We start from the raw sequence: 24,375 nt of genomic DNA, 5'->3' as shown, positions 1-24,375 counted from the left end.
AGGGTCTACAAACAACTGGCATAAGCAGTCCCACATCAGTTTACAGGAACACAGATGTCAAAAAGAGGAAACACGTTGTGTCCAGCTGAGCCCTGGGTGTCTCCACAGTTTTGGAGTTCAGTCAACTCAAGTGTATGTTCCCAACCTGGACTGGGCATCCCCCCACCCCCTCACATCCCTTTTACTGACATCCTGTCCCATGGAGGCAGGCAGTCTGTTCTCACATCTACACCTCTGCCAGAAGCCATTCCCAGTCCGAAAATGGCTCTTTCAGGAGCTCTTTGGAACTTCCTTCACATCTCACTACATCATCCTCTTGCCTGCACCACTTGTCTGCTCCAGCTTTAACCTCTTCTTTCAGTTTTCAAAGTAATGAAGGCACTCTCTTGGACTCAAGTCAACACTCTGTTTCCTCTGATGAATTTAAATGCGCCAAGTAAGTCTGGTTTTGGAAGTTTCGGTTACAGTGAAGAAGATCCCAGCAAGCTCACCTTCTGTCCTGACCTGGGCAAACATTTACTCGATGAGCTTTGGTTTAGCCACAGGTTGGTAAAGTTTGAGTCTATCTAGTTCTGATCTTGTCAGAATTGTATTTAAATTCTTCTGACAGATTCTTGGCTTGCAGCTCGTTAACAGATCGTTGTTGAGGCGAGATGTTTGAAATTAGAGTGGTTTGGAACAGGAGAGACACATGGTGCATTTATTCTCCAGTTCAGCGATTATCTCCCTGCCTGGCTCCACTCCTAACACAAGTTCACCTTGGGACATTACAGGAGTTGCTGGCTAGTTGGGGAGTTAGGAACACACACCAACCAGGAAAATGTTGGAATATGCACCAGACACAGCTGTGATGAGGGGTCAGGAGCAGCATCAGTGCTTTCAGCTCCTGGCTAGTTTGCATTGCCTCTGAGCAGCTCTAATGAAAACCTGTCCTGTGCAGGACTGGGTGGGTGGTGCAGAGGCCAGCCTCACCTGGTAGGACTTGACTTTTTCTATCTCCTTTATTCCAGAGAGCAAAAAATTGCCTGGTGATTTCCTCTAGTTACCCTGAAACAGCATGTTTGCCTTCCATACTGCAAGAGCAGGTGCAAGCCTCGTAGAGGAAAACCATCCTGAAGATTTTGTTAAACATTCCAAGTCACCCAATGTGTCTTCAAAAGGTCCAAGAATTTAAGATGTCGTTTGTCATTCACACTTTCAGAAAGCACTGAACACAAAACTGGGAAACCAGGCAGGTGTCAGTGCAGACACCAAAATACCTGGGAGTTTATACATTACACACACAGAGTAAAGACAGACCTCAGCTCCAATGCCCACCTGCTGAGATAACACTAAACATTCCTCCAATCCCGAGTGAGTTTTAAAAAATGTGTCTGGAGTGCTATTTAACTTCCCTGTCAGATGTCTTGTAGGATGACAAACCTGGATTGCAGCTTTGGTAAGGCTAGAAACAGATTTCAGGACTGCCTTAAAAAAAATAAGGAGAAAAGTTTGCAGTTTTCAGGACTGAGTGCAGTTCGTCGTAGCAAGTCAAGGTGAGCTCTGAGGTGTGCAGCCCTAGGTGTTCCCAGATGTATAACAAGCACTTCTTTATAGATGGGACCAGAACCTTAAAAATTAATTGAATGTGGCATTGTCTTCCCCAATGTTTATTCTTCTGCACACTTTTGGACTTCCCAAGCTCTTGAGAACAGTGCCATCCACTCTGCACAGTGGGTGCCCAGGGACATCTCCTATTACCCATCACTGCTCTCAGGGTGTAGGGACATCTGCACCAAAGGGCTCTCAAAGGACATCAACAGACACTTGCGTCTACAGTGGACATCAACGCAGAAGCAAAGTTTACAATATAACAGGTGTGAAAAAGCCCGTGTCAGGTGATCAGAGAAGATCCTATTCCTCAGACCATCAGCTGTATCTACATTAATGGGACTGGAAACAGGTGTCCCAGGAAGCTGAGGGAGAAACAAGGACTTGTCTGACGCTCAGCCAGCCATCACCCAGCAATAGATGGAGCTAGTGGTGCACCAAGAGGGCTTTGAAGCAGGGAGGAGATGTACCTGCACATCTGCACAAGGGCCAGTCGTGTGTGTACCTGGGAGGATGGGAAAAGGCACTACATTTCTAGAAGGTAAAACAATAATTGTAGGACATCTGCTTAGTTGTCAAGGACCAAAAGGGAAATAAAGCTGTTGTCCCCTCTAGCTAAAACCTGCTGTTTCCTTTTCCCCAGACTCCCCACCACCAACTGCTCCACAGTTTATATGCCAATCCAATTTTGATGCCTGGTATTCACCCCAGAGACTGTTTATTTTAACTTTATCAAGTGAAGAGAAAAACAACTGTGTTAGAATGAAAAAAGAGCATCTGGCAGCAGGATATTCTGTCTCTCAGACAGCTTCCTGGCTTTACTGGTGTACAAGAACACGGGATTTCAGTTACCCAAGGGCTGAAAGAAAAGGAGAAGAGTGTGCAGGGCGCAGGTTCTCTGTGTGTTTCCTTTAAGGATGGTCTTGCTTGGTCTGGTGGCTTTTTTGTGCAAGACTGGCACAGTCAAGAGAGAGGCTGGGGTTTGGATTTCTTCCCCGTGGCTGTCTTTGTTCTCTCCAATTGGCAAGCATTTTTGAGCATTGGAGGAAAAAGTAGACATTGCCCAGTAGCTTTGCTCACCCACCCCATTTTTGTTGTTCATCTGAAGAACACCCTGATGGAGAACAGTAATTTTTCCATAATTAGGAGGGACAGGGCAGACATGCAGATCTGGTTGGACACAGGGGACCCCAGGTTCATTTTCCTGCAAGAGAAAGGGTGTCCAGTAATTAATATTTAATGTTGGGAACAAACAGCATTTTATTTTTTTAAATCAATAAGATTTTTAATTTCAGGCACTTATAATGTCCAGAAAGCAACTATGTGTGAAGTTTGGCAAAAATCTCACTCTCTGCCTGGCTTGCTTTAAAGGACATCCTTTCTGCAGATGTGGCCAGAAGTTCTGTCCTCTGTGGATACATTTGAGAATTCCTTTAATGGTTCGGACGCTGGAGGAAAAGTTACACTGGAGGCTGGATGTAGTTTACTCAGAAAGCAAAAAATCAATTTTAGTGACATACAGCAGAGCTCCGGCTACTTCGAAAAAGGGCTTTTTTTTATTTTATTTTTTTTATTTTCCCCCCACAGAACCATTCCATTGCCAGCATGCCGCTTTGGGGTTGGTTTGGGGTCGATGTTGCGTCAGTTTCAAGCTGGTTTGGGGTAGTTTTGGGTTGGTGTTGGGTTGGTGCTGGGGCCGGTTTTGGGGTAGATTTGGGGTCAGTGTTGGGGCCGGCATTGGGTTGGTTTGGGGTCAGTGTTGGAGTAGATTTGGGGTCGGTGTTGGGGTAGATTTGGGGTCGGTTTTGGGGCCGATTTGGGGTCGGTGTTGGGTCGGTTTGGGGTCGGTGTTGGGTCGGTTTGGGGACGGTGTTGGGGCCGATTTGGGGTCGCTGTTGGGGCCGATTTGGGGTCGCTGTTGGGGTGGGTTTGGGGTCGGTGTTGGGGCCGATTTGGGGTCAGTGTTGGAGTGGGTTTGGGGTCGGTGTTGGGGCCGATTTGGGGTCGGTGTTGGGTCGGTTTTGGGGTCGCTGTTGGGGTGGGTCTGGGGTCGGTTCGGGGCCGGTTTTGGGGTCAGTGTGGGGCCGATTTGGGGTCGGTGTTGGGCCGATTTGGGGTCGGTTCGGGGCCGGTTTCAGGGCTATTTCGGGCCACTTTGGCCCCGCTCCCGCCCCCGAGCCCACCGGCGCCCCCCGCCCGGCCCGCGCCCCTCAGCGCCCCCCCGCGGCCGCCCCGCCCCCCGGCGCGCGGCCCCGCCGCCATTTCGCTGCCCCGGAAGCGCTCGCGGCCCCGCCCGTGCCCGGCGGAACATGGCGGCCGTGTCCGTGCTGCGCGCGCCCGCCGGCGGCTTCAGCTTCGACAACTGCGCTCGGTGAGGCGGCGGCGCCGGAGCGGGCCGGGCCTGGGAGCGCGGGGGGCGCGGGGCCGGGCCTGGGAGCGCGGGGGGCGCGGGGGGCGCGGGGGGCGCGGGGCCGGGCCTGGGAGCGCGGGGGGCGCGGGGCCGGGCCTGGGAGCGCGGGGGGCGCGGGGCCGGGCCTGGGAGCGCGGGGGGCGCGGGGCCGGGCCTGGGAGCGCGGGGGGCGCGGGGCCGGGCCGGGCCGGGCCGGGCCGGGGGGCGGCGGCGGCGGGGGGAGCCCTCCGCCCGGCCCCACTCGCCCGCCTGTGTTGCAGGAACTCGCAGCTGGAGGCCGAGCTCGTCCAGAAGGGGCTGCGGGTGCCCGCGCCGCGCAAGACCGGCACCACCATCGCCGGCGTCATCTTCAAGGTGAGGCGGGCGGGGGCCAGGCCGGGCCGGGCCCGCCGAGGAGGCTCCGCGCTGCTGAGTCACCCCCGGTGTGGCCGGCCCCAGCCCCCGAGCTCCCCTGTGGAGGTTCGGCTTTGGGAATAATCCTCCTCTCCTGCAGGATGGCATCGTCCTCGGAGCGGATACCAGAGCCACTGAGGGCATGGTTGTTGCTGACAAGAACTGTTCGAAAATACACTTCATCTCCCCCAATATCTAGTAAGTATTGCTAGGAATACTTACTAGGGTAGTAGATTGTTGTGTACGTTATTGCATAGTGATGTTGGTACTGGGGTTTTGAGCCGTGTTCTTTACTAATACAGAATGTTAAGCTCTGTTTCAAAGTGATATTTTATTAGCAAGGCTTGGGGGTTCATGGTGTTCCATTTATACCTAAGGAGGCTCTCTTGTTTCATGCTCTCTGTGTGAGAACTTAATTCGCTCCCTTTTACAAAGAGAAAAATGCTTGGCATGGAGGTTTCTGTCTCCCTTCCCTCATTTGCTCATCCCGTTCCTCAGCTGCTGCGGTGCCGGGACAGCTGCAGACACGGAGATGACAACTCAGCTGATCTCCTCCAACCTGGAGCTGCACTCCCTGTCCACGGGACGGCTCCCACGCGTTGTCACGGCCAACCGGATGCTCAAGCAGATGCTCTTCAGGTAACTGAGTGATTTTTTTTTAATATATTACCAGTGCTGGTAAAACCACCAAATAACACTTAAGGAGCACCCTGTCCTAGCCTGCTTAACCTTCACGATAAGACTTGAGGAAAGATTTCATAATTGCTCTTTGCTTCGTGGGCTTCTTAATTGAGATGGAAGAGAAAAGGAGTCTGTGGTGTTTTAGAGAATTGGGCAGCGATCGCACTACAAAAATAGGAGGGTGTTGTTTTAGTTTAATACATAATCACGCCCATGAAAAGTGCTGGGTATCCTTGTGGTGAGAATGTTGGACCAGTAATAGAGTAATGTGCAGTCCGGTAAAACTGTGAGTTTCCTGTGGTCTGTGATAGAATCATTGCCTCAGAAAGTCTGCTGAAGACTGAAATAAACCGTATTTTAGTGCATTTCTTGTTTCACTGCCTCCAGCTGGTAGGAGCAGCCTGTTTAGTACAGAGCTGTACCCGGTCAGTTGTGGGGCGGTTCCCAGATGCCTGCATTGTGCTGAACAGCCACAGGTGAGTTGTGGCTGCAGACTCACGGACTAACATTGCTCCCAGGTACCAGGGCTACATCGGCGCCTCGCTGGTGCTGGGGGGAGTGGATGTCATGGGCCCCCACCTGTACAGCATCCACCCCCACGGATCCACTGACAAGCTGCCCTACGTCACCATGGGTGAGTGCTGCTCCAAAGAGAGCTTCAAATCGGCACTTAAAGCGGTTTTAGTTAGATCCCATTGTCTGCTGGGAGCTGCGTGGCCCTCAGACTACAAAGATAAAGTTGCACTTGTATGTATAAGGACAGGTGCACCGTTCTGTTTCCTCACAAACATGGGCTGGGATAAAACTCAGCTGCCAGAAGACTGACGCTGGGAATGTTGCTGTGTGTGTTCCACACCTTAAAGCACAAGAATTGTGGGAGTCCCAAAATCTTGGTTAAAGAAAAAAAAAAGTCCTCAGAAACTTGATTTGCAGTATGTGCCGATTTGTGGTTTGTACAAATTTCACTTGGGGGACTCAAATTATTTTAAACAGAAGCTTGTTTGGTAGAGCCACGGAAGTGTAAGGGAAAGTTCAAATAAATATATCAGAAAACTGACTGTGCCCTCTGCAGCTTTTATGCTGCTTTTGTGGTGGGAAAATGCACATTTATAGATTCTCATTCATGTTTTCTGTTTCTGGCCGGCATCTCTGGCTGCCCCACCTGCTGGGGCTGTTGTTCCTGTTTCCCTGCGGGCTCTCGGGGCGGGTAGCGCTGTAGCGGGGCCGTGATTAACGCCCGCAATTAGCGCCGGGCCGGGCCGGGCGCTGCGGCGGCGACGCGCGGCCGCTGGGTGGCGCCGGCGGCCCGAGCACGGCCGCCCGGTCACGTGACGTCATTGTGAGGGGCTCGGGGGGCTCGGGGGGCTTGGGGGAGCCCTGAGGGACCGTGGGGGGCTCTTGAGAGGCCGTGGGGGCTCTGAGGGAGCGTGGGGACCGTGGGGCTGTGGGGGGCCGTGAGGGGCTTGGGGGGCCGTGAGGGCTCGGGGGGCTTTGGGGGGCTTGGGGGGGCTGTGAGGGGCCGTGGGGGCTGTGAGGGACTGTGGGGGCTGTGAGGGGCTTGGGGGGCCGTGAGGGCTCGGGGGGCTTTGGGGGGCTTGGGGGGGCTGTGAGGGGCCGTGGGGGCTGTGAGGGACTGTGGGGGCTCTGAGGGCTGTGGGGGGCTGTGAGGGGCCTTGGGGGGCCGTGAGGGCTCGGGGGGCTGTGAGGGACTGTGGGGGGCTGTGAGGGGCCATGGGGGCTGTGAAGGCCCGTGGGGGCTGTGAGGGACTGACCATGGGGGCTGTGAGGGCCCGTGGGGGCTGTGAGGGACTGACCATGGGGGCTGTGGGGCCGGGGCACCGGCCCAACCGGGGCCGCGGGAGCCGCTTCCCCGTGCCACCGCTCGCGCTCTGCGCTCCGCGCATGCTGGCCTTCCTGCCTAGGTTTTAAAAGCTTTAAAACGCGGCCTGTCAGGAAATCCTGGCAGCTCCTCTTTCCCTCCACAAAAATAGCATGGTAGCAGACTAAGTTCAAAGGAGCGGGAAGTAGAATATCAGAGGATTAAGTTCTGTGTAGCTTGAACTTCGGTTTGCTGTGGGCAGTACCAGGTGTGTGGCTGGTGCCCAAACATTCCTTCTGGCCACACTGTCGGACAAAGCCCTTCTCAGCATCAGGGTCCTTCACCTTCCCACCCCTGGGGCACAGACGCTTCCTCCAGTGACCAGGATATGTTTTAGTAAAAAAAATAGTTAATGCATATACCTGAAAGATAGAATCGATACAGCAGAACAACTGTGAAAAGTCAAGTTGAGGATAGCAGTTGGAATTGTATGTCAGTCTTATTTAGACTAATCTATTGTTTGTTTTTTTGTCTTTTCCCACATGTTCTAAAAGTGGTTCATTAAATCAGGGTAGGTATGTTTGGCCAGTTAACTTCTGGTAATTCAGTATTAAATAGGAAAGGTGGTTGAGAAGTTGAGTTTTATTTTGGTGTGCTGGTCTGTCTTCATGGACAGAGTGGTGTCCTGCCTTGCAAGAGAGATTTAAGAGGTACACAGTGCTTACTCAGGAGTGAGAACATCAAATTAAACTGTTTATGCTGACAAAGGACAAAATTGGATTTCAGCAAATGATGCAAGATTGTCTGATTGCTTGGCTTGTCTAGGAAAGCTTCTGGCCAAGGCTTATAATGAAATGCATGCATAAAATTAAAGCGCTTGAAGTGTGTGGTTGAGCTTTTGGAAGCAAGGCGGAGTGTTCAGGAGTCTCTGGTGGCTGGAGCTGCTCCCCTGGTGCCAGTGGTGCTTCATATTCATAAATCAGCTCTTCATGCAGTGGCAGTGTCTTGCTGCAGAGCAAGAACTCCCACTGCTGGGAGCCAGCCCCCAGCCAGGAGCCACTCTGAAAAATGATCCCAGTCCAAGGGGCTGCCGAGATCATGGAATTCTTACCTGGGATGAGCAGCAAATTGAATAACAATGAGTGCTTGTGAATAAATGCCCTGTCAGGGAGCCTTGGCAGTGATGGATGAGGAAGTGCTAAATGTTGCTCTGCACATCCTCTGGTGTGGCAGCAAACAGGTCCTCGGGTGAGGAGATGGACTGTACTTGGCATTGAGAACTTGCCTTCAGTGAAGGCTCTGCTGAAAAGATCCAGTGCATCTGCTTTAGAAAAGCTCCCACAGTTGTAATTCACAGTGGAAGTTATTGTGACCTGCACTTTTTTGCTATGTATCAGTGGTTATCTTTCACTCTAAATCAATACCAAAATGGTACAACTGCTCAAGTGAAGACCAGGTGGTATTTTTAAAGTCAATTTATTGTAGTTACATGCAGAAAATTCAATAACTTGGTTGGGAAAATTCAGGAAATGACCAGTGTTACTTAGAGAAGAGAACAGTAAATTCTCTCACTGTTTCATAACTTACCTGGTTCACACTGATCAGGAGACTGAGAAGCATTTGCCTCTGAGTAATTCAGCTTCTGTAGAATTTGTTTGCAGTCAATATTTTTACGTGTGTAGATATTAGATTAATGGTTCCTGAGTATTTGGTTCTAAAGTGTTGCTTCCTGAAAATATATGCAAAATAAATTCTTTGGAATTGAGATGGCATTTTTTACTTGATGTTAAGAGTAAGCATTCTTAGTAATTAGTGGGTTTGAAAGATCTGAAAGGGGTTTTCCCTGAATGCTATATAATACAAATAAATTATGGCTTTGCCAATTATCCTTTGTTTTAATTACTGTTACTGCTCACATAGAGAAGAGACATAAACTTTAAACATGTGGAAAAAGCAAATCCAACAAAAAAAATTTCCAGTTTTTGCAGAGCTTAGTTTGAAATCTTACCTAAAATAAATACCTGGTTTGGTGTTACTCTGAGCTCAGGTAAAGACACTATTTAATGACATATTACCACATGGCTTTCCTGGAGGTTTTAATGGGTTTGAGGTTGAGCCGCTGCTGAATCTCAGCTGGTAGTGACTTAAGTCAGTTATGGTGTGTGTGAGGTGGGGAGTCCATCCCAAGGTAATGGATGGTGTTTTGCCGTGTTTGGGCTTTATCCTTCCCCAGACTTTATGTTTGGGAATTGCGAAGCTTGTTTCTGCATAAAGGCAAAGCATGCTTGTTAAAAATGAGTTATTGGTGGGCATCGAGTGCACAGACAAGAGAGCAGCTGTTTCCCCACACACAAACAAGTTCTCCATAGACCCTTAATGTCCAAGTTTTCTGTGTTTTTATAGGAGCTGCAATAAGAAAACCGTACTTGCAGTGTTTACTTAAGTTCCCGGTTTTATTGCCCGCTCTCCTGTGACAATGCAGCTTTCACGAGGCAGTTGGAGTGGCTGGAACATTGTGGGGCTGTTTGGATGGCGAGTGGAATTTGACAAGGAGAGGGAGGTGGGTGCAGTGGGATGGTGAAGTTCTCAGCACGGGAGTGACTGTCCAGGCCAGTCCCAGCAGTGCAGGTGGGCTTTGCTCAGCTCTGTGCTCCAGGGAATGCCTGCATGCCAGGAGGGTTTGCCACAACAGTTCCTGTTGTCAAACACGCCTTGTTTCGATGGAGACACTCACATGTGTTCACTGCCTGGTGTTTCTCAAAACACAGGGCTTACATCTGGTGCTGGGAACGGTGAAGAATTTTCATCATGCCATTTAAGATCAGGAGAATCTGTTCTTTTAGAGAACGCTTAGCTCTGCTGGGAGGCTTTTGCTAAGACAAATTTTAAATGCTGGCTTGTTCAGGATTTATAAGCACTAGAGAAAAAGTGAAGCAAGTCTATTCAGCTTTCCCAGCTTCCTGTTTTGTTAGAACCTCCTTAGGATCTTGGTTTTCAGATGTAAATGTCTGCGTGTAGGTTTAGTTAAGACTTTAAACAACTCTTTGAAAATTTGCATTATAGGACTGTGGATTTATTTATTTAAGGTTGATAGTAGATTTGGCATTTATTTGTGTCTTGGTAACATAGTGAGATAAATAATTAAGTGTAATTCTTTATGTATAAAGGAGTTCATGTACTGTAACATAAGATTCCCCCCGCATTTTCCTTTTCTTTTTTCTTAAGTTACTCATTTCCTGCCCATAGGTTCTTTTGGGAACTTCTTTTTAAAAGGAGCTGGAGGAATTCAGCCTGAGCCATGTATGCAATTGTGTTATCGATAATTTTTTATTTGTCGGTAGAGGTTTTAAGAAATTAAGATCACTCTTTCCCAATGAAATAGCTAATGTAGTAATTTTGGTCCGATATTACATTTTATACTTTTTTTCTTGCACATTTTCTAGTCTTTGTCCTCTGATTTTGTCGACCTTTTCCCAAGAATAGTGTTGTTTTCCAGCTTTGAGGCTTGCCACTCAGCTCATGGTAGGCCTTCATTTGGGTATAGCAAGAATGTGGGCTTGGTTTGAGACCATAGCCCACCTTTTTTTCCCCTCTCATTAGAAATATTCCCATCTCATTCCAGAAGAATTATTATTTTATTGTCCAGGTTCCTTTATTTGTTTTGGTGTGAGCTTTATTTTGACCTTGTTTGAAGGGTCAGTAAAATTCCTTTAATATGTGGTTTGTTCTGTGATATCAGCTGTTTGCATCAGCAGTTCAGTTGTGCTCTTAGTTGCTTAAAAATCTTTTTTAGTCTCAGTTTCATAATTTAAAAAATGGAGTTGTGTATTGCTCCAAGATGTAAACGAATAGTCATTGCCTGTAATACAAGTACACACTTAGAGTGTCCTACTGCTTTTAGATGTGATGTATTTGGTACTGTAAAGGTAATGATCCTCAACCACAGCAATATTCTGTAACAGGAATATCTGTCATATTCATCGGGATTACCGTGTTCATTGATTTGTGTCTGTAAATCTGCTGTTTCAACCCTTTAAATTTGATCTATAATTGGACCTCCTTAAATGGTTCAGCTAAGGTAGTCTGTATTTTCTCAACAGTGTCACTGTCAGCTTCTCCTTTTTCATTATACATTCAACAGACTTGATAAAATCAGCAGGACACCTCATTTGAAACTGTTTAATCGCTGCCTTTTGCTTTCACTAAACCATTGAGGTGGTCAAGCGATATACACAAATCATTTTAAATAGGAAATATGGCTTTTTCTGTGACCCAGCTAAACAGATAGCACTATGCAAAACAAGTTAAAAAGTAATAAATGCCAAAAAATCTTCTAATTGGAGTAAAAAATTGCAGGTAACTTTATTCACTCCCCAAAAGTAGTGCTCTCTGAAATATGGGTAAGGCTACCGACAGACAAGGAAATCTTCCTGAAGGCTCACTCTTTCTGAACAAAGCAAGTTTACAGTTTCAAGTAGTACCATCCTGCTTTTTGTGTTCATTCCTGAAAGCCACATTTATAACCCTGCAGTCACAGTGCTTTGGGCAGAGATGGCTCCTGTTCCATCACTGCTCTTGTACTTCATCCTTTGTGGAGAGGAACGTTGGACTCATGGTTTGTCTCTGGCACTTTGTTCAGCTGTTATTGTTCATTATTGTAAAAATAACGGCACAAAGCAGGGGCACAGTTAACTGTTTACCTACAGGGGAAATCTGCTGGTGGCAGCAGCTCCCTGCCCTGTTCCCACTGCTGGGCTGCTCATCCCCAGGGCTGGAGCCATCTCCTCATTCCAGGAGATTGCCTCTAAGAGGAGCAGGCATGGAAGTGGGGTGGGAGGGATGGAGGAGTATGGACTGCAAACTGTGCCATTCCCTTAACTCTCTGTTTCTAACCTTGATTTTGTATCTCATGTTGAAAATGATCAGAAGAGAAGGCTGTCAGGATGGGCCTATGCCAAGTCTGTGCACACAAGCTGTACCCGAGGATTAAATTCTGACTTAGTGTAGACACTGTACAGTGCAGAGGAAGCTCAGGTTGGTTTGTGCCGTTGAGATGTACTATATTTTTCTCTAAAAAAATTGCCATACCTAAATCCACTGGCTAAAGGGGTGTCCTGGTGTTGTCACTGCAGGTTCTGGGTCGCTCGCAGCTATGGCAGTGTTTGAAGATAAATACAAACCCGACATGGAGGTAAGTCTTGGGTTTTTAAACCTCACTGTTTCTTCCCTCAGCAATCCTCATGATCATAAGAATTTAGGAGGTTTGAAACTCTAAAAAGGTAACTCTGCTCTAGTTTTGCTGCACTTAAAATGTACTAATGTCAGCTTACTGCAAAGCTGTAGAAATTGATGGGTAAGATAAATGAATTTGCAAGAAGCTGTATTTTTGTATGGGAAAATGTGTGATTTGAATGTAGGGGAAGGCTTTAAAAACATACAGTATATGGTTGTAGTTGACTACTTCAGGAATTTACCAGCCCTTGCACAGTCAATAATGTTGTTTTTCTGCCAGTCTGTCCTTCTCTCTCAGTCTTGAAAAGAGAATGCAACAAAAGGTGTTCAGGTAGTACATAAAGCAATTGTGATTGGTTGGGTATGTTCAGAACTAGTGTTTGCACTTCTAGTATCTACTTAAAAGCTGATTATCAGAAGACTCCTAAGGTTGTGCTTTGCTGATGGTACTGATAAGAAATGGAAAATACTTGATTGTTGTTGAAAAGACTCATTCAGGGAAGCTAAAAGCTGGAGTGTCATGATAAGATCAGAGTAAGCTGTTCAGTTACGAATGAATGCACTGCATTATTTTTGTATTTTCTGTAGTATTGCATTTGGTTATGCCATGCTGCTAATCTAAACCTTGAGAATCCAGATAAAATTAACTACAGAACAATTACAGGGTTTTCTGTAGCTGTATTTCATGGAATGCCTCAGGAATGCCAAGTCTTCTTAAACCACATTAATCTCTTCAGACCTTCTGTGAATGCTCTTTCTCATTCCAATTGATTAATAATCCTACAGTAAAGAAAAAATGACAATTGAATACAAGATTGAAAATTGAAACCAATAATAATGATTTGTAACACTTAACAGTTGCAATCATTTCAGCCTAAAAGGCAGATAAAACAAAGCTTGGAGCTCTTCAGTATCACTGTATGATGTAGAAAAGGAAAAAGCTAGTTTTCTATCAGCTGCTGTGGGTCATTTCCTCCCTTCAAGTGCCCTGTGGTTTTAGGTGATGGTCCTTTGAATCCCCAGTTCCTCTCCATAAAGCTGGTAAACGAGGTTTAAAATGTGAGATGATCTGTTGTACCTTGGTCCATCTCCTGACAAATCAGTGTGCAGTTCCAGCAGATTTTTAAGAAGCCAGTCAACCCCCCCACCTTGTTTTGAGAAGTTTGCCATCAGTTGATTGCTTTGGCATTAGTAATAAGCAGTTTTCCAGTTGTCCCTGGCCCCTCTCGTGTCAATACCTAAGCAAGAGTTGTAGGTGTGCAAAGTTAGGGCCACGCAGTGGGATCAGGATTCCTGTGATCTGGGCACATCTGAAGACACTGGACTTTTGGCCTCTGGTGTATTTACAATTGTTATCAGAAATATTGGAATATGTTTAATAGGCTCCCAAGTGTCTCTGGGAAGGATCCTCACACCAGATGGCTGATAGAGCCACTTGAGAGAGAGAGGAGGACTCTGTTTTTCCCTCTCCCCTCGTGCTGCTGTAAGAATGAGAGTCTCCTTTTCCAGCCTCCTGTGTGACTGTGCACTTGGCACGTGTGCCATTCCACTGAAAACACGGACTGCAAATCCCTGGGAGCAACAGCCACAGCACAATAGTCCTCTTCCCAAGATACAAATGGCAAAGAGCTGTGCTGTGGAGCTAAAATTTTCATTTATTCTCAGCTAGCTTTCAGGCTTGGATTTGAAGTCATTTCTTGTGTAAGAGCAACCGAAAAAGGCACCAAAAACTGGTAAATCTCTAAATTTTCCTATTTAGAAAGGTCATCCTCATTAAACTGTCTTCACACACAACCATAAGTGGCAGCAGATAGTCACTTATAACAAGCATGTAGAAATGCAGCCTACCAATTTGTTGAAATAGATATTTAGATCTTTGAGACTTGCATGCACCTTAACCCTTCCTTTGGTTTTCCTGAATAACCTGTTTTCTAATAACAGTTCAGGAATTGTATTAACCAAACCAGCAAAGTTTCATGTGATAAAGCTCAACTGTACTCTTAAACACTTCCTCATATTCTGTTATGGCCGTGAGTTTGTACTTACGTTCTAAGCCAGATGTGGGCTGTTTTTTCAGTAAATTAGTAAAATAACAAATATTTCTATTGAAATGAATCCAAATTAAATCTGAAGTATGCTATGTATATTTTACATAAAACTTGCTATGAAATGGCAATGTAGATAAAATTGCTGGAGATTAATTTCATAAAATACGTAGGAAATGATTATTTTTCTGTCAAGATCAATGCTCCTTTCTTTTGCACTAATTGTCAGAATAGCTTGCTAGGGCTACTGGAGGGTAGTGGTGTGCTTCAAGACCATCACATCACAGAAAAATGATTCAAAGGCAAACTGTCCTGCACCCTCTGGTATCAACTTGCAAATTAGCATCTGGAATGTAATTAAACAAGCTTAATGAAAGTAGCAGCTGAATACTACTGGAAAAGACAATCAGCTTTTTTGCCTCTGATATATATTCTGTACTATTGAAGCTGATCACCAAACGCATCGTGTGAGCACAGTTAAAAAAAAATTAGCATTTATTTGAAGAATAGGAACTGTTTTTCATTCTGTTATGCTTTTGGCATGCACTAGTGTCCCAGGAGAGCCATGCCACAGCAGATAGTGCACAATATTTATAAATCCATGACAGGCAATAATAGCAACTTGAAAAATTCTTTTGCTAGAATTTCAAGTTGAGAGCTGCCAAAAGCTGAGAGGATCAAATCTGCAGTGGCAGCTGCTGTGCCCTACAGTTAGAATCGTAGACTTTGAAGATGCTCAACTAAAAAAAAAATAAAATAAAAAAAAAAAATAAAAAAAGACTGCAGGCTTAGCCAATTTTTGCAGGTTTCTAGAGCCCTGGCTCTCTGCCTTTTGAAGATGAGTTGCTGAAGCTTCTCCCAGTGCCTGAGGCATGCTAACACCAGCAGGATGTGTTTTTTTCCATAGACTTAGTGTGTCTTCAGATTTAAGTAGCACATGCTTTATCAGTGCCAACTGTGATGGTCCTTTCCCTGGCTGCAGTGCTGGGAGATGATCTTTACCCAACATCCTTCAGAGGAGCTGTGGAGATGGATGGTGACGTCCCCAAGTGCCACTTGTGCAGCCTGATTTATGGAGGCAGGGTTTGTTGGGAAGGAGTGCTGGCCTCTAGAGGAACCATTATAGATCGCTGAGGATGGGAACACTTTCAGCCCTGAAGGCCTCTAGATGCTTCAAAAATGGAATGCCAAGCACCTAACTACTGTGGAACAATATTAATCTGTCATGTGGGCAGCTATAGATCTACTTTAAAAAACGTAAGTGGAGGAACAGCACATCTAATGGAGTGTTTCGAGCTTAGATCTTTCATTGCAGACAATTTTTCTTCCAGTAGAGTCACCACTGGTTTTTAAACCTTGCAGTCATTTTGTAAATGCGTTTGTGCCTTCTGATGTTAAACAATAGCAAAGAAATACTTGGAGTCAGTGGATACGGGAAAGCATTGTGAGCTGGGGGAAAAAAAGTCTCCAGTATTAAATCTGGAATTCTGGGTTTATCTATCCTGTGGTGGTTGAATTCCTCAGGAGATGGGGAGGAGGATATATTTTCTTCTGGTATTTGATTTCCGGTGTTTGAAAAGCATTTTGTCTGTAGAACTACTCGATGCACAGTGGGGCTGTGTTGTAGACTTCTTGTTTGAGCAAGGAAAGGCTGCTTGTAACTTCATTTTTTTTCTGTGTTTCATCAAAACAGCCAGGTTTAATAAAAAGAGGCTCCAAAAGGAAGAGAATCAGAAGCTACAGAAAACAGAACTTTTGCAAGGAAAAGAAAGTAGATCTTGGAGTAGTGAGTTCAGGAGCAGAACAGGTGGAAGAAAGGAGATAGGAGATAATCTGGCAGATACTTAGTAGTTATTTCTAGGATAGATCACTACAAATGTGTGAGATTATATTTACAGTCATTTATTGTACCGTTTCTTAAGCGTGGCAGGAAATCAAGTGGTACTGAATGAAAACAAAAATACCCCGGAGGGTAGGAACAGATGAATGAGAAGAGAGGACTGTTGTGTGTTCCACATGGAACCTCTTGGTACTGCAGCAGCTGTGCTGTCCCAGAACCTGTGGCTTGCTGTCCCACCAGAGCAGGTGGTCCCCTGGTGTGCTTTGGTGACCACTCTACAGTGGGGCTTTGGCTCACCTGTTTGGGTGGGACCTCCCTGGGCTGGGAGCAATCTGATGAGCAGTTTGGTGGGGAGGTTTGGGAGAAGTGATTTCTGAGGTGGCCCCTAATCCCTGAGTGAAGTAGCTGAGGCACAGAGAGCGCTTTCCTCAGGATGCTCCATGTGCTCTGGGATCTTTGTGGTATTGAAATGCAAAGTAGCCTGAATGCAGCTTTCACTGTGCACCTCTTATTTCAGTAAAAAAATGCATCAGGCGCACTACAAAATATTATGAAAACATGTCACTTTCTTCCATTTTTAAGCAGCTGACACATAGATCCTTCAAATGTTCCTGTGCTCGCATTTCCTACTGTCCCTCAATATGGTGGAATTATTTTTGTTTATTAACTAGTGACAACAATACTGAGCTATTTTTGGAATCTGTCAAAAGTCTCTAATCTTCAACAATAGTTGTCTCCCAGCGTTGTCGGCGGTGTCTGTGTGCCGGGGGCTGGGGAGCAGTGACAGGCTGCAGATGAGCCCCGTGTTCATTAGGGATGGTGATCAGCTCCCGGGCTCAGGTGTGGCAGCCGCGGCTGATCCCGCCAGCTGACACCGCCGCTTTAATGACTCCGCGGGACGGTGACCACTTGCTGGGAGGTTTGTGGGCTCCACTCTGGCAGCAGACAATGGAGATCAAGCCAGACTATGGGACTTAGGCTGGAGAGCCTGCCCGAGATACTTGAACCTCTCTTGGTGTCAAACACGGAATTAAGTAAATGGCGGGGAGGGGGGACAGGGACGGATGGACGAACGAAATCTGACTTGGTGAGCAAAAATCAGGACTTTGTGTTTCTGTGCCCTGTGTATCTGTGCATTTCATTATCCGGTGACAGGAATTGAGGCTGTTAGTGGCATGTCTTCACTCCTTGCTGCCAGAGCTTGTGGCACTGCAGTTTTCAGCTTTCCTGACACAGCTGTGTTCGTGTCTCCTGGAGACATGGATTTCCATGGGTAAATATCAGGTGCTAGTGCATACAGTCAGCCAGAAAATAAAGGCTTATCATACCTGTTTCTTATTCTAAGGTTAGATCACAATTACCCTGTGGCAGCCTGGTTTCTGCCTGACATGTTGGACAGTTTGTACTGTTTTCATCATCTTTCACAGAACTGGGGCCTGGATCGATTTCCTTTGTGGAACTAGTGTTGAACAGGAAATCTGGGCTGATTTGGAATATGCCAGCTAGGTGTGCTCTGGCATGGCTGGCATTGCAGGAGAGGTGTTTTGTGGGGTGTTTTCGGAATGAATGAAAGCTGGGTTTGTGTGCTGAAGTAGTCGGTGGGACGCTGCCGGCAGCACCAGTCTGAGTTCCCTGAGATACCCAGCAGTGCTGCCTTCCAGTTTGCTTATTGCAGACTGTATCAAGGGAAATAAATGTTACCTTTGTGTAAATTGGGCCTTGCTGCATGTCAAAGAGCAACAATTTCTTCACCTTTATGAAGGTAACACTTAAACTTTGTCCGTAATAATGTAGACAAGCTAGCCAGAAGCAGGGCTCTGTGTTAAGAGATCATTTCACTGCACAGGGTAGGGGGAGGACAGGTAATTATTTTTGATGCATTTCTCAGGAGCAGGTGTTCTAGTTTAAATTGTTCCAGTTTGTATATCTCCCATAACTGCAGAACACAGGCAAAATGTACTGGAAAATATTTCACGTGGCATGAAGCCCGAGTGCTGCTCCCGCGGCGAGGGCCGGCGGGGCTGAGGGCAATTGCTGTGAGGGAACGGGGAGGAGGAGGAGGTGGGAGCCAGCCTGGGCTTCATGGAGCATTTTGGTGTATTAGGAAGGATATATTACCAGAGGGCCCAAGGCTTCTTTTCCAAATAAAATGTTGACCTTCGTTCCCTTCCATCCTTTTGTCAGAGGTAAAGCAATGGTCAGATGAGCAGAGTTTGCTTTGCTTGAAGCCAGACATGTTATTGCTTGATATTAATTTTTTTATATGCAGTAACATGAAGTGACTTTAACCGTAGTCTTTTGCAGGGTTTGCATATCTGGGTGGCTAAGGGTCAGTGTGGTGCTGTGGAGCAGCACAGCAGGGCCAGAGGAGGAGCTGTAGCCTGGCAGGATTTACAGCTCTGGTGCTGTTAAGCCAGTTCCCACTTTGAGGATCAGTTCCCTAAAAACCCATGAACTTTTACTAAGTGATGGATTGAACGAGTTCTTGTAGTCATTCTTAGTTCAGAGAATGGGAATAGTATTAAAAGAAATCCCATAGTTGTGAGAAGAGTTTGTAATTTAATTCTGTGCCATTGGAAATATGGATTGTACTAATCCCCGTGTAGGGAATGACATACAGCAGCTAATGTTATTGAATAGTAGTTCCGAATCATATAAGTTTCTTGTCTTGGCAGGTAATTTGGCATAAATTGTTAATGTAAATCCAGGTTAGTGGGGAAGACATTATTTTACTAAAAAAGATAAACTGCTGATTAATTCAGTATAGAACTCAATTACAAATTGAAAGTGTCTCTGCGGGACGCCAGTACCCTAAAGACAGCAGATGTTGAATTGATACTCCAGCATATTTCACCCTGGTATGAAATATTAACGTGGTTTATTATACTGGTGGTGTATGATATCAGAGGGGGTGGGGATGAGCCTGCGCTCACAGGCAGCTTCCTCAGAATGGGAAAAAACTGTTATCTCTGAGAATAATAATTAGGGACTGCCGAGCAGTTTATTTGGAAAGTTCTTCGCAGAAAATGGTTAGAAAAATAAACATTTACTGACACTTCAGTCACAATGAACCCGAACACAAAATGCATAGGTCTAATTAAAAGAAAAAAGAAACAATTTGTGTCATTCCTTATTCTGAGGCAGCACTGGAAATGCACTTTTTTGGGGGGAAGACTTGTTAAACCTGAGTGGTTTAAATGACACATGCCAGCCCCTTTCCTGACAGCCAGACCAAATCTATTCTTGCTGCTGGAGCCTTCTAGCCTTCCCTTACAAGAAATACTAAGTCCTGTGCTTCTCAGGTTTGTTCTCTGTCGACTTAGAGCAGAGTTCAGCATCTCTTCCAGTTACAGAGTGATCTCCACCCCAGCCCCTGACTCCCTGTATGCTGCTGATTCTCTTCCAGACTCTAATTATGCTCCTGTAGGTGCTTATGTCCTTCAAGAGGTATTGTTTTCTACCCCCAAATTCTCAGCACTCCTTTATGGATTTATTTTTTTATTGTCATTGTCCTTCCTGAAGCTTCTGGGTTTTTTTCTTCCCTTCTCTTCCCACACAAATCAGGGCAATTCTCACTTTTAAGTAGTACCAACTTTTTTTGTATTATAGTATTAGAACAAATCTTGTTGTAGAAGACTGTTGTAAGTATTTGCATTTATTTATTCTTACAAAAATCCTTCCTTATGTTCATATTATACTGACTTGTGCATTGCATTTCAAATCTTTCTAAGAATTGCTTTGGTGAACTGCTCTGTGTATTGCATCTCTAACAGCATCCTGGTGACCTGCAGAAGGGATTAATTTTATTTTGGTAAGAGAAAAAAATCAGTAATTTCTGAAGTTTTGAAATCTGGAAAAGACATCTCCTGTTGCTTGTGAAGTTACAAAATGTGAGGAAATAATGTTCACAAAGCCATTCCAGCTGCTCCCTTTGCTGCTGGAGCACAATGATAAACTTGTTTACAGGTTATTAGTGAAGACAGTATTAATACAATGTAGAAGTAGCCTCATCTCCTGCAGGAAAGTCTTTTTTCCTTCAGTAGCACTTGAAATTTGGAAATGGCTTAAGTGAGAAGAGAAAGTTGATCCAAGTCATATACAAGAATAATGTGTAAAAGTTGCTCCTCGGTGCTGTTTGGGACTCGTGGCAGAGCAGCTGTGAGAGGTAATCCATCAGCTCTGAGTGTCTGCAAACTGCAACTCTCCAGATAACAGGTTTAAAGTAAAGATTTAATACAGGCTCTATCTACTATGATGTTGCAGTGACAGTTTAAAACTCATTCTCTAAATCTCAGCAGACTTTATAGCCAGCAGTGGGCCCATATAAAGCTTAATGGCATTACAACACATAAATCATCTTTTAAAGATGCTACCGGTAGCGCCAATATTAAATGCAGACAATTGTCTGTGTTATAAATAATTTATCAAACAGCGTTTCAGATTAGCCTTCCACGCCGAGTTATTTATTTTAGCCTTTACTGCCCTATTCCTCAGGCACCCTTTGGAAGGCGTGTTGGCGGTCACTGTAATGAACTGGGCCGTGTCCCACAGCACAGCTGTGCTGACCATTACAGCGGCCCGGACCTGCCTGCGCCTCTGCCAAGCGCTGCCCATTTGTCATGCCGAGGTAAATGGAGCTGCACATTGGAGTCCAGGGACACATTGTGGGCTGTGTGATGGGGACAGACAGATCGCTCCATAAAGTGCTGCTTGTCACCGCTGCCTCGCCGTACAGTTCATCACTCGCCTGTAATCTCATTTAAGGAGCACTGGGGGCCCCACAGGAGGATATTCCCAGTTAGCTTGGTCTTTGCAACCATAAAGCAGGAAGTGCTCCTTTTATATACTCTGAACTTTTAGGGTTTTTTAAGATTAATTATTACAGTGACTCATTGAGGGCCCTGTACTTGAGATTGTGTCAGCACTTTCCTGCTAACCCCCTATTTTGTGCCTGTAAATAGCAGTCCTCGCTGAACTCCATGCAGGATTTCTGTAAGGAATACTTTGGGGTTTTCTTGTGGCTCTTCTGTTGAGCTTTCTAAATTGTAAAAAGAGGAGCAGGAAGCAGCAATGAGGCAGGATTTTCTAATGACAATTACTCCATGTTCACAGACTGAGCTGCACTGTGTCATGAGGGAGCAGAGGTTACAGCCTGGGCTCTGTGCAGTGGCTGCCTCAGTGCAGTTACAGCTCAGCTCTTCCAACTGCACTTTATTGGGTGTTTTTTGAACTATATGGTAACAGTTGGGTGATAGAGTGCATTTTTAAAAGCAAATCAGGTTTAAATTAGAGGAGCCTGTGAGGTTCACAGTATTGACTTAAAAGGATGAGATTAAAAGGAAGAGTGGAACAACCTCCACAAACCTGCTCTAGTTTTCCTAAACTGCTTTTCTTACACCTAACACTCATATAGCTTAAAATTACTCTGCTTTTGCTACCACTTAGTTCTTAAAACAGATCTACACATACTTCCTTGGTTTACTTACTTTCATTATAGTACTAAAATAACCTTAGCCTGCAACTAATCATTGACAGTCTTCTGTCAGTTAAGTGAGGAATTGCTTACCAGGATTTTATTGCCCCAAACACAGAAGGAAAGGTACAGGAATTGTTTTTGCAGCATGGCTGTGTTGTTCTAATCAGCTTGGTAGGAAGCGTAATTCAATTTTTTTTTTTTTTTTTTTTTTAAATTAAGAGTAATAGTTGTAAAACTGGGAGTGAATTGCTGGTGTTTGTGTAGCTCAGTGGAGGCTGTGCCCTGTCCTGTGGCTGTTGGCACAGGAATACTGTCATTCCCCCTGCTCAGAGGGGCAGGCCCAGGGCAGGCAGGCGGGAGCTGAGCTAATTTTGGGCTCCTCTTGAGCCGCACTCAAGGCTGGAGCAGCTGCAGTGGGAGCTGCTGCTCCTGGCACTGCTGCTGTCACATGGCAGGGTCCTGGCACAGACAGGCTGTGAAAATGAGGCACACTGGAAAAAGCTGCATTTATCAGATTCAGTGTTGACCCCATCTCTTGTTCCTGGTGTCTGGTGCCATAAGATTATTCCAAGGTGTGAAATAGCAGCAAAGCAATGAGGAGACACCCTGGGAGCCTCAGCATTCCAGCAGGATCTGCTGGGTGAGCTGAGCAGCCACTGCTGCACACAACCTGGGGACAAAACGAGTCCACACCTCTGTGTCCGTGGATGTGTTCCAGTCTTATTATTTCTGTATCGGAACAGGCAGCTTTTAGTCAGTGTTTTCAAGTAAGTAACACAATTTGAAAGTAGGGGTCTTTTATTCTCTGGTTTGTACTTTGTAGGCTGCTAGGAGCTGAGGCCATGTCAGATGGTTCCAGGTGGTGCTGAGCTGAGCGTGGGTATTTTTTCCATCAGCTGGTTTGGAATAGCCCCAGCCCTGCCCGGGAGCTGCAGAGGGAGCCAGTGCTGCTGGAATGACGGGGGGAGGCTGCCAGTCCCAGCAGTGCTCATATTGCACAGCAGCACCAGTCTGTGTTACTGGCAAGGGGGGAATGGGACTTACAGACCTGGTGTCATATTCTAATGGCTATTTTGATAAATTTGTCATGGTTCTGTGTAAAACATACTCCTGAATACTGTTCTGTAAGATGGGCACTGTTGCACTCCGGTTCCTTCTAACTAATAACTGTATCTTAGTTGCTCTTTTGTTTCACTGAAGTGGTACAAAGGTAACCTACTGCAGCGTTTTACTGCAGTACCTGGTGACTGAAGGGTTTGGTGTATCATTTACTGTTCCCAGCTCAGCCTCCACTGTCCCAGGGCCGCCGGGTCCTGGGAAATGCCAGCACGGGGCAGTGACAGCTTTTTCCCTTTGCCAGGAGGAGGAGGCCAAGCAGCTGGTGCGAGACGCCATCGCAGCCGGCATCTACAACGACCTGGGCTCCGGCAGCAACATCGACATCTGTGTCATTAGCAAGAGCAAGCTGGATTTCCTCCGGCCCTACGATGTGGCCAACAAGAAGGGGGACAGGTGAGTGAGCCTGCAGCTCCTGTGGGGCCCCTGCTCTGCCTGGCAAGGCCTGTTTTCAGTAATACCAAGTTCTGTCAGTGATTCCCAGTCTGTAGGACTTTCAGTAAACAGCACAAATGAGTGGCTGTAGCAGCAGCTGAACAGATGCTAATACGGTGGTAGAATTATTCTAGGGTTGCAAAACATAAGGAAATTGCTTGTTCTTTTGTTTTTAACACAAATATCCCCCCACCACTTTGAGAGCCCACTGATTTTGATAAAAACCTTCCCAGTTACAGGGCAGTGTTTTTGCAAACAGTTTCCTGGAGTTGGCGGTTTATCTGAAACTCTGTCAGTTATTGCAATCAGTATAGATTTTGCAGTAAGCAGTTTCTTTACTTTGGACTTTTACAGGAAACTTCTAAAGCTGATGAGTTCTAAAATTTTAAATGCAAGTTTTCCTCTGTACCATCTTCCAGACTAAATTTTCCCCCATTTCTTTTCTAGGTTTGGTAGGTACAAGTGTGAAAAAGGAACAACTGCTATTCTCACAGAGAATGTGGCACACCTGGAGCTCGAGGTGTTGGATGAGACCGTGCAAACCATGGACACGTCCTGAGCCCTGTGGGTGCTCGGACAGAGGCTGGTGCAGAATAAAGAGGCTCTGCCCAATCTCCTCTGTGTCTCTCTACCTGGTGCTGTTGCTGCTGCTTCTCCCTTCCTCCCTTAGAGCAGGTGAGGCTTGTGCAGCCCTGAAGGGCTGTGGGGCTGACCCCAAGGGGTCTGAGCAGGTGAGAGCTGTGCTCCCCTCCAGGCACCGCCTGGCACTGGGGGCAGAAAAGGAGCTGCTTTGTTACCTCACTCCAGGAACAAAACAGCAGGAGTAAAACTGCTCTGCAGAAGTCTGATTTGGTAGGTTTTAATTTAGTAGAATATAAGAAAACAGCACTGGTGGTTGTGAATTGCTCCCCTTGCCCCCTCCAACAGACACTGCCCCAGTGCAGGGTAGCACTGGTCGTCAGGGGATGCTGATGTTACTGTGTCCCTGGTTGCTGTAGACACAGGGCAGATCCAGCATCATTTCAAGTCTGATTGTCTTGTTACTCACCTCCACTTAGACCTTAATACTGGACTTCTTTTGTTTTTTTAAACAAAGGTCTTTATTTTGGAAATAATTTTTTTATTTATCTAAAAATGCACAATTGCAAAAAAATTACCTTTTGAAATACATTTCTTTATAAGCACTACGAAATTTTATGTAGCAAGAAAGTGACCAGACTTCTCCAGATACTCATATTTGAGCTGAGCTTCCCTGGAAGCCATGGCTCCAAGGAAAGCTGCAGTGGAACCAGAGAGGTTCAGGCTGAACCCTGGGAAGTGCTAAAGAAGCTGGTATAA

General features: G+C 46.0%; 1 protein-coding gene across 1 annotated transcript; it reads left to right on the top strand.

Annotated features, from left to right (window-relative positions):
• Window positions 1-3,884: 3,884 nt before the first annotated feature.
• Window positions 3,885-23,649, top strand: PSMB7 (proteasome 20S subunit beta 7). The gene is made up of 8 exons (XM_066201306.1): window positions 3,885-3,961; window positions 4,261-4,354; window positions 4,494-4,591; window positions 4,892-5,032; window positions 5,593-5,708; window positions 12,026-12,084; window positions 22,847-22,998; window positions 23,485-23,649. Exons 1-8 carry the CDS (start codon window positions 3,900-3,902, stop codon window positions 23,594-23,596), a joined length of 834 nt encoding a protein of 277 aa, XP_066057403.1. The 5' UTR covers window positions 3,885-3,899; the 3' UTR covers window positions 23,597-23,649.
• Window positions 23,650-24,375: the final 726 nt, after the last annotated feature.

The sequence above is a fragment of the Chamaea fasciata genome, unplaced genomic scaffold (assembly GCF_029207755.1).
Source record: "Chamaea fasciata isolate MVZ Bird 193981 ecotype frontalis unplaced genomic scaffold, bChaFas1.0.hap1 SCAF_20, whole genome shotgun sequence".
Lineage (NCBI taxonomy): Eukaryota > Metazoa > Chordata > Aves > Passeriformes > Sylviidae > Chamaea > Chamaea fasciata.
The sequence above is the reverse complement of the archived record's forward strand: the minus strand, read 5'-3'. Positions and strand labels throughout refer to the sequence as shown.

Bases quoted from the DNA above. Each gene is read 5' to 3' on its own strand.
- PSMB7 (XM_066201306.1), top strand. From the start codon at position 3,900: ATGGCGGCCGTGTCCGTGCTGCGCGCGCCCGCCGGCGGCTTCAGCTTC. The intron at 3,962-4,260 runs GTGAGGCGGCGG...CCTGTGTTGCAG, and splicing joins AGCTTCGACAACTGCGCTCG to GAACTCGCAGCTGGAGGCCG. The intron at 5,709-12,025 runs GTGAGTGCTGCT...TTGTCACTGCAG, and splicing joins GCTGCCCTACGTCACCATGG to GTTCTGGGTCGCTCGCAGCT.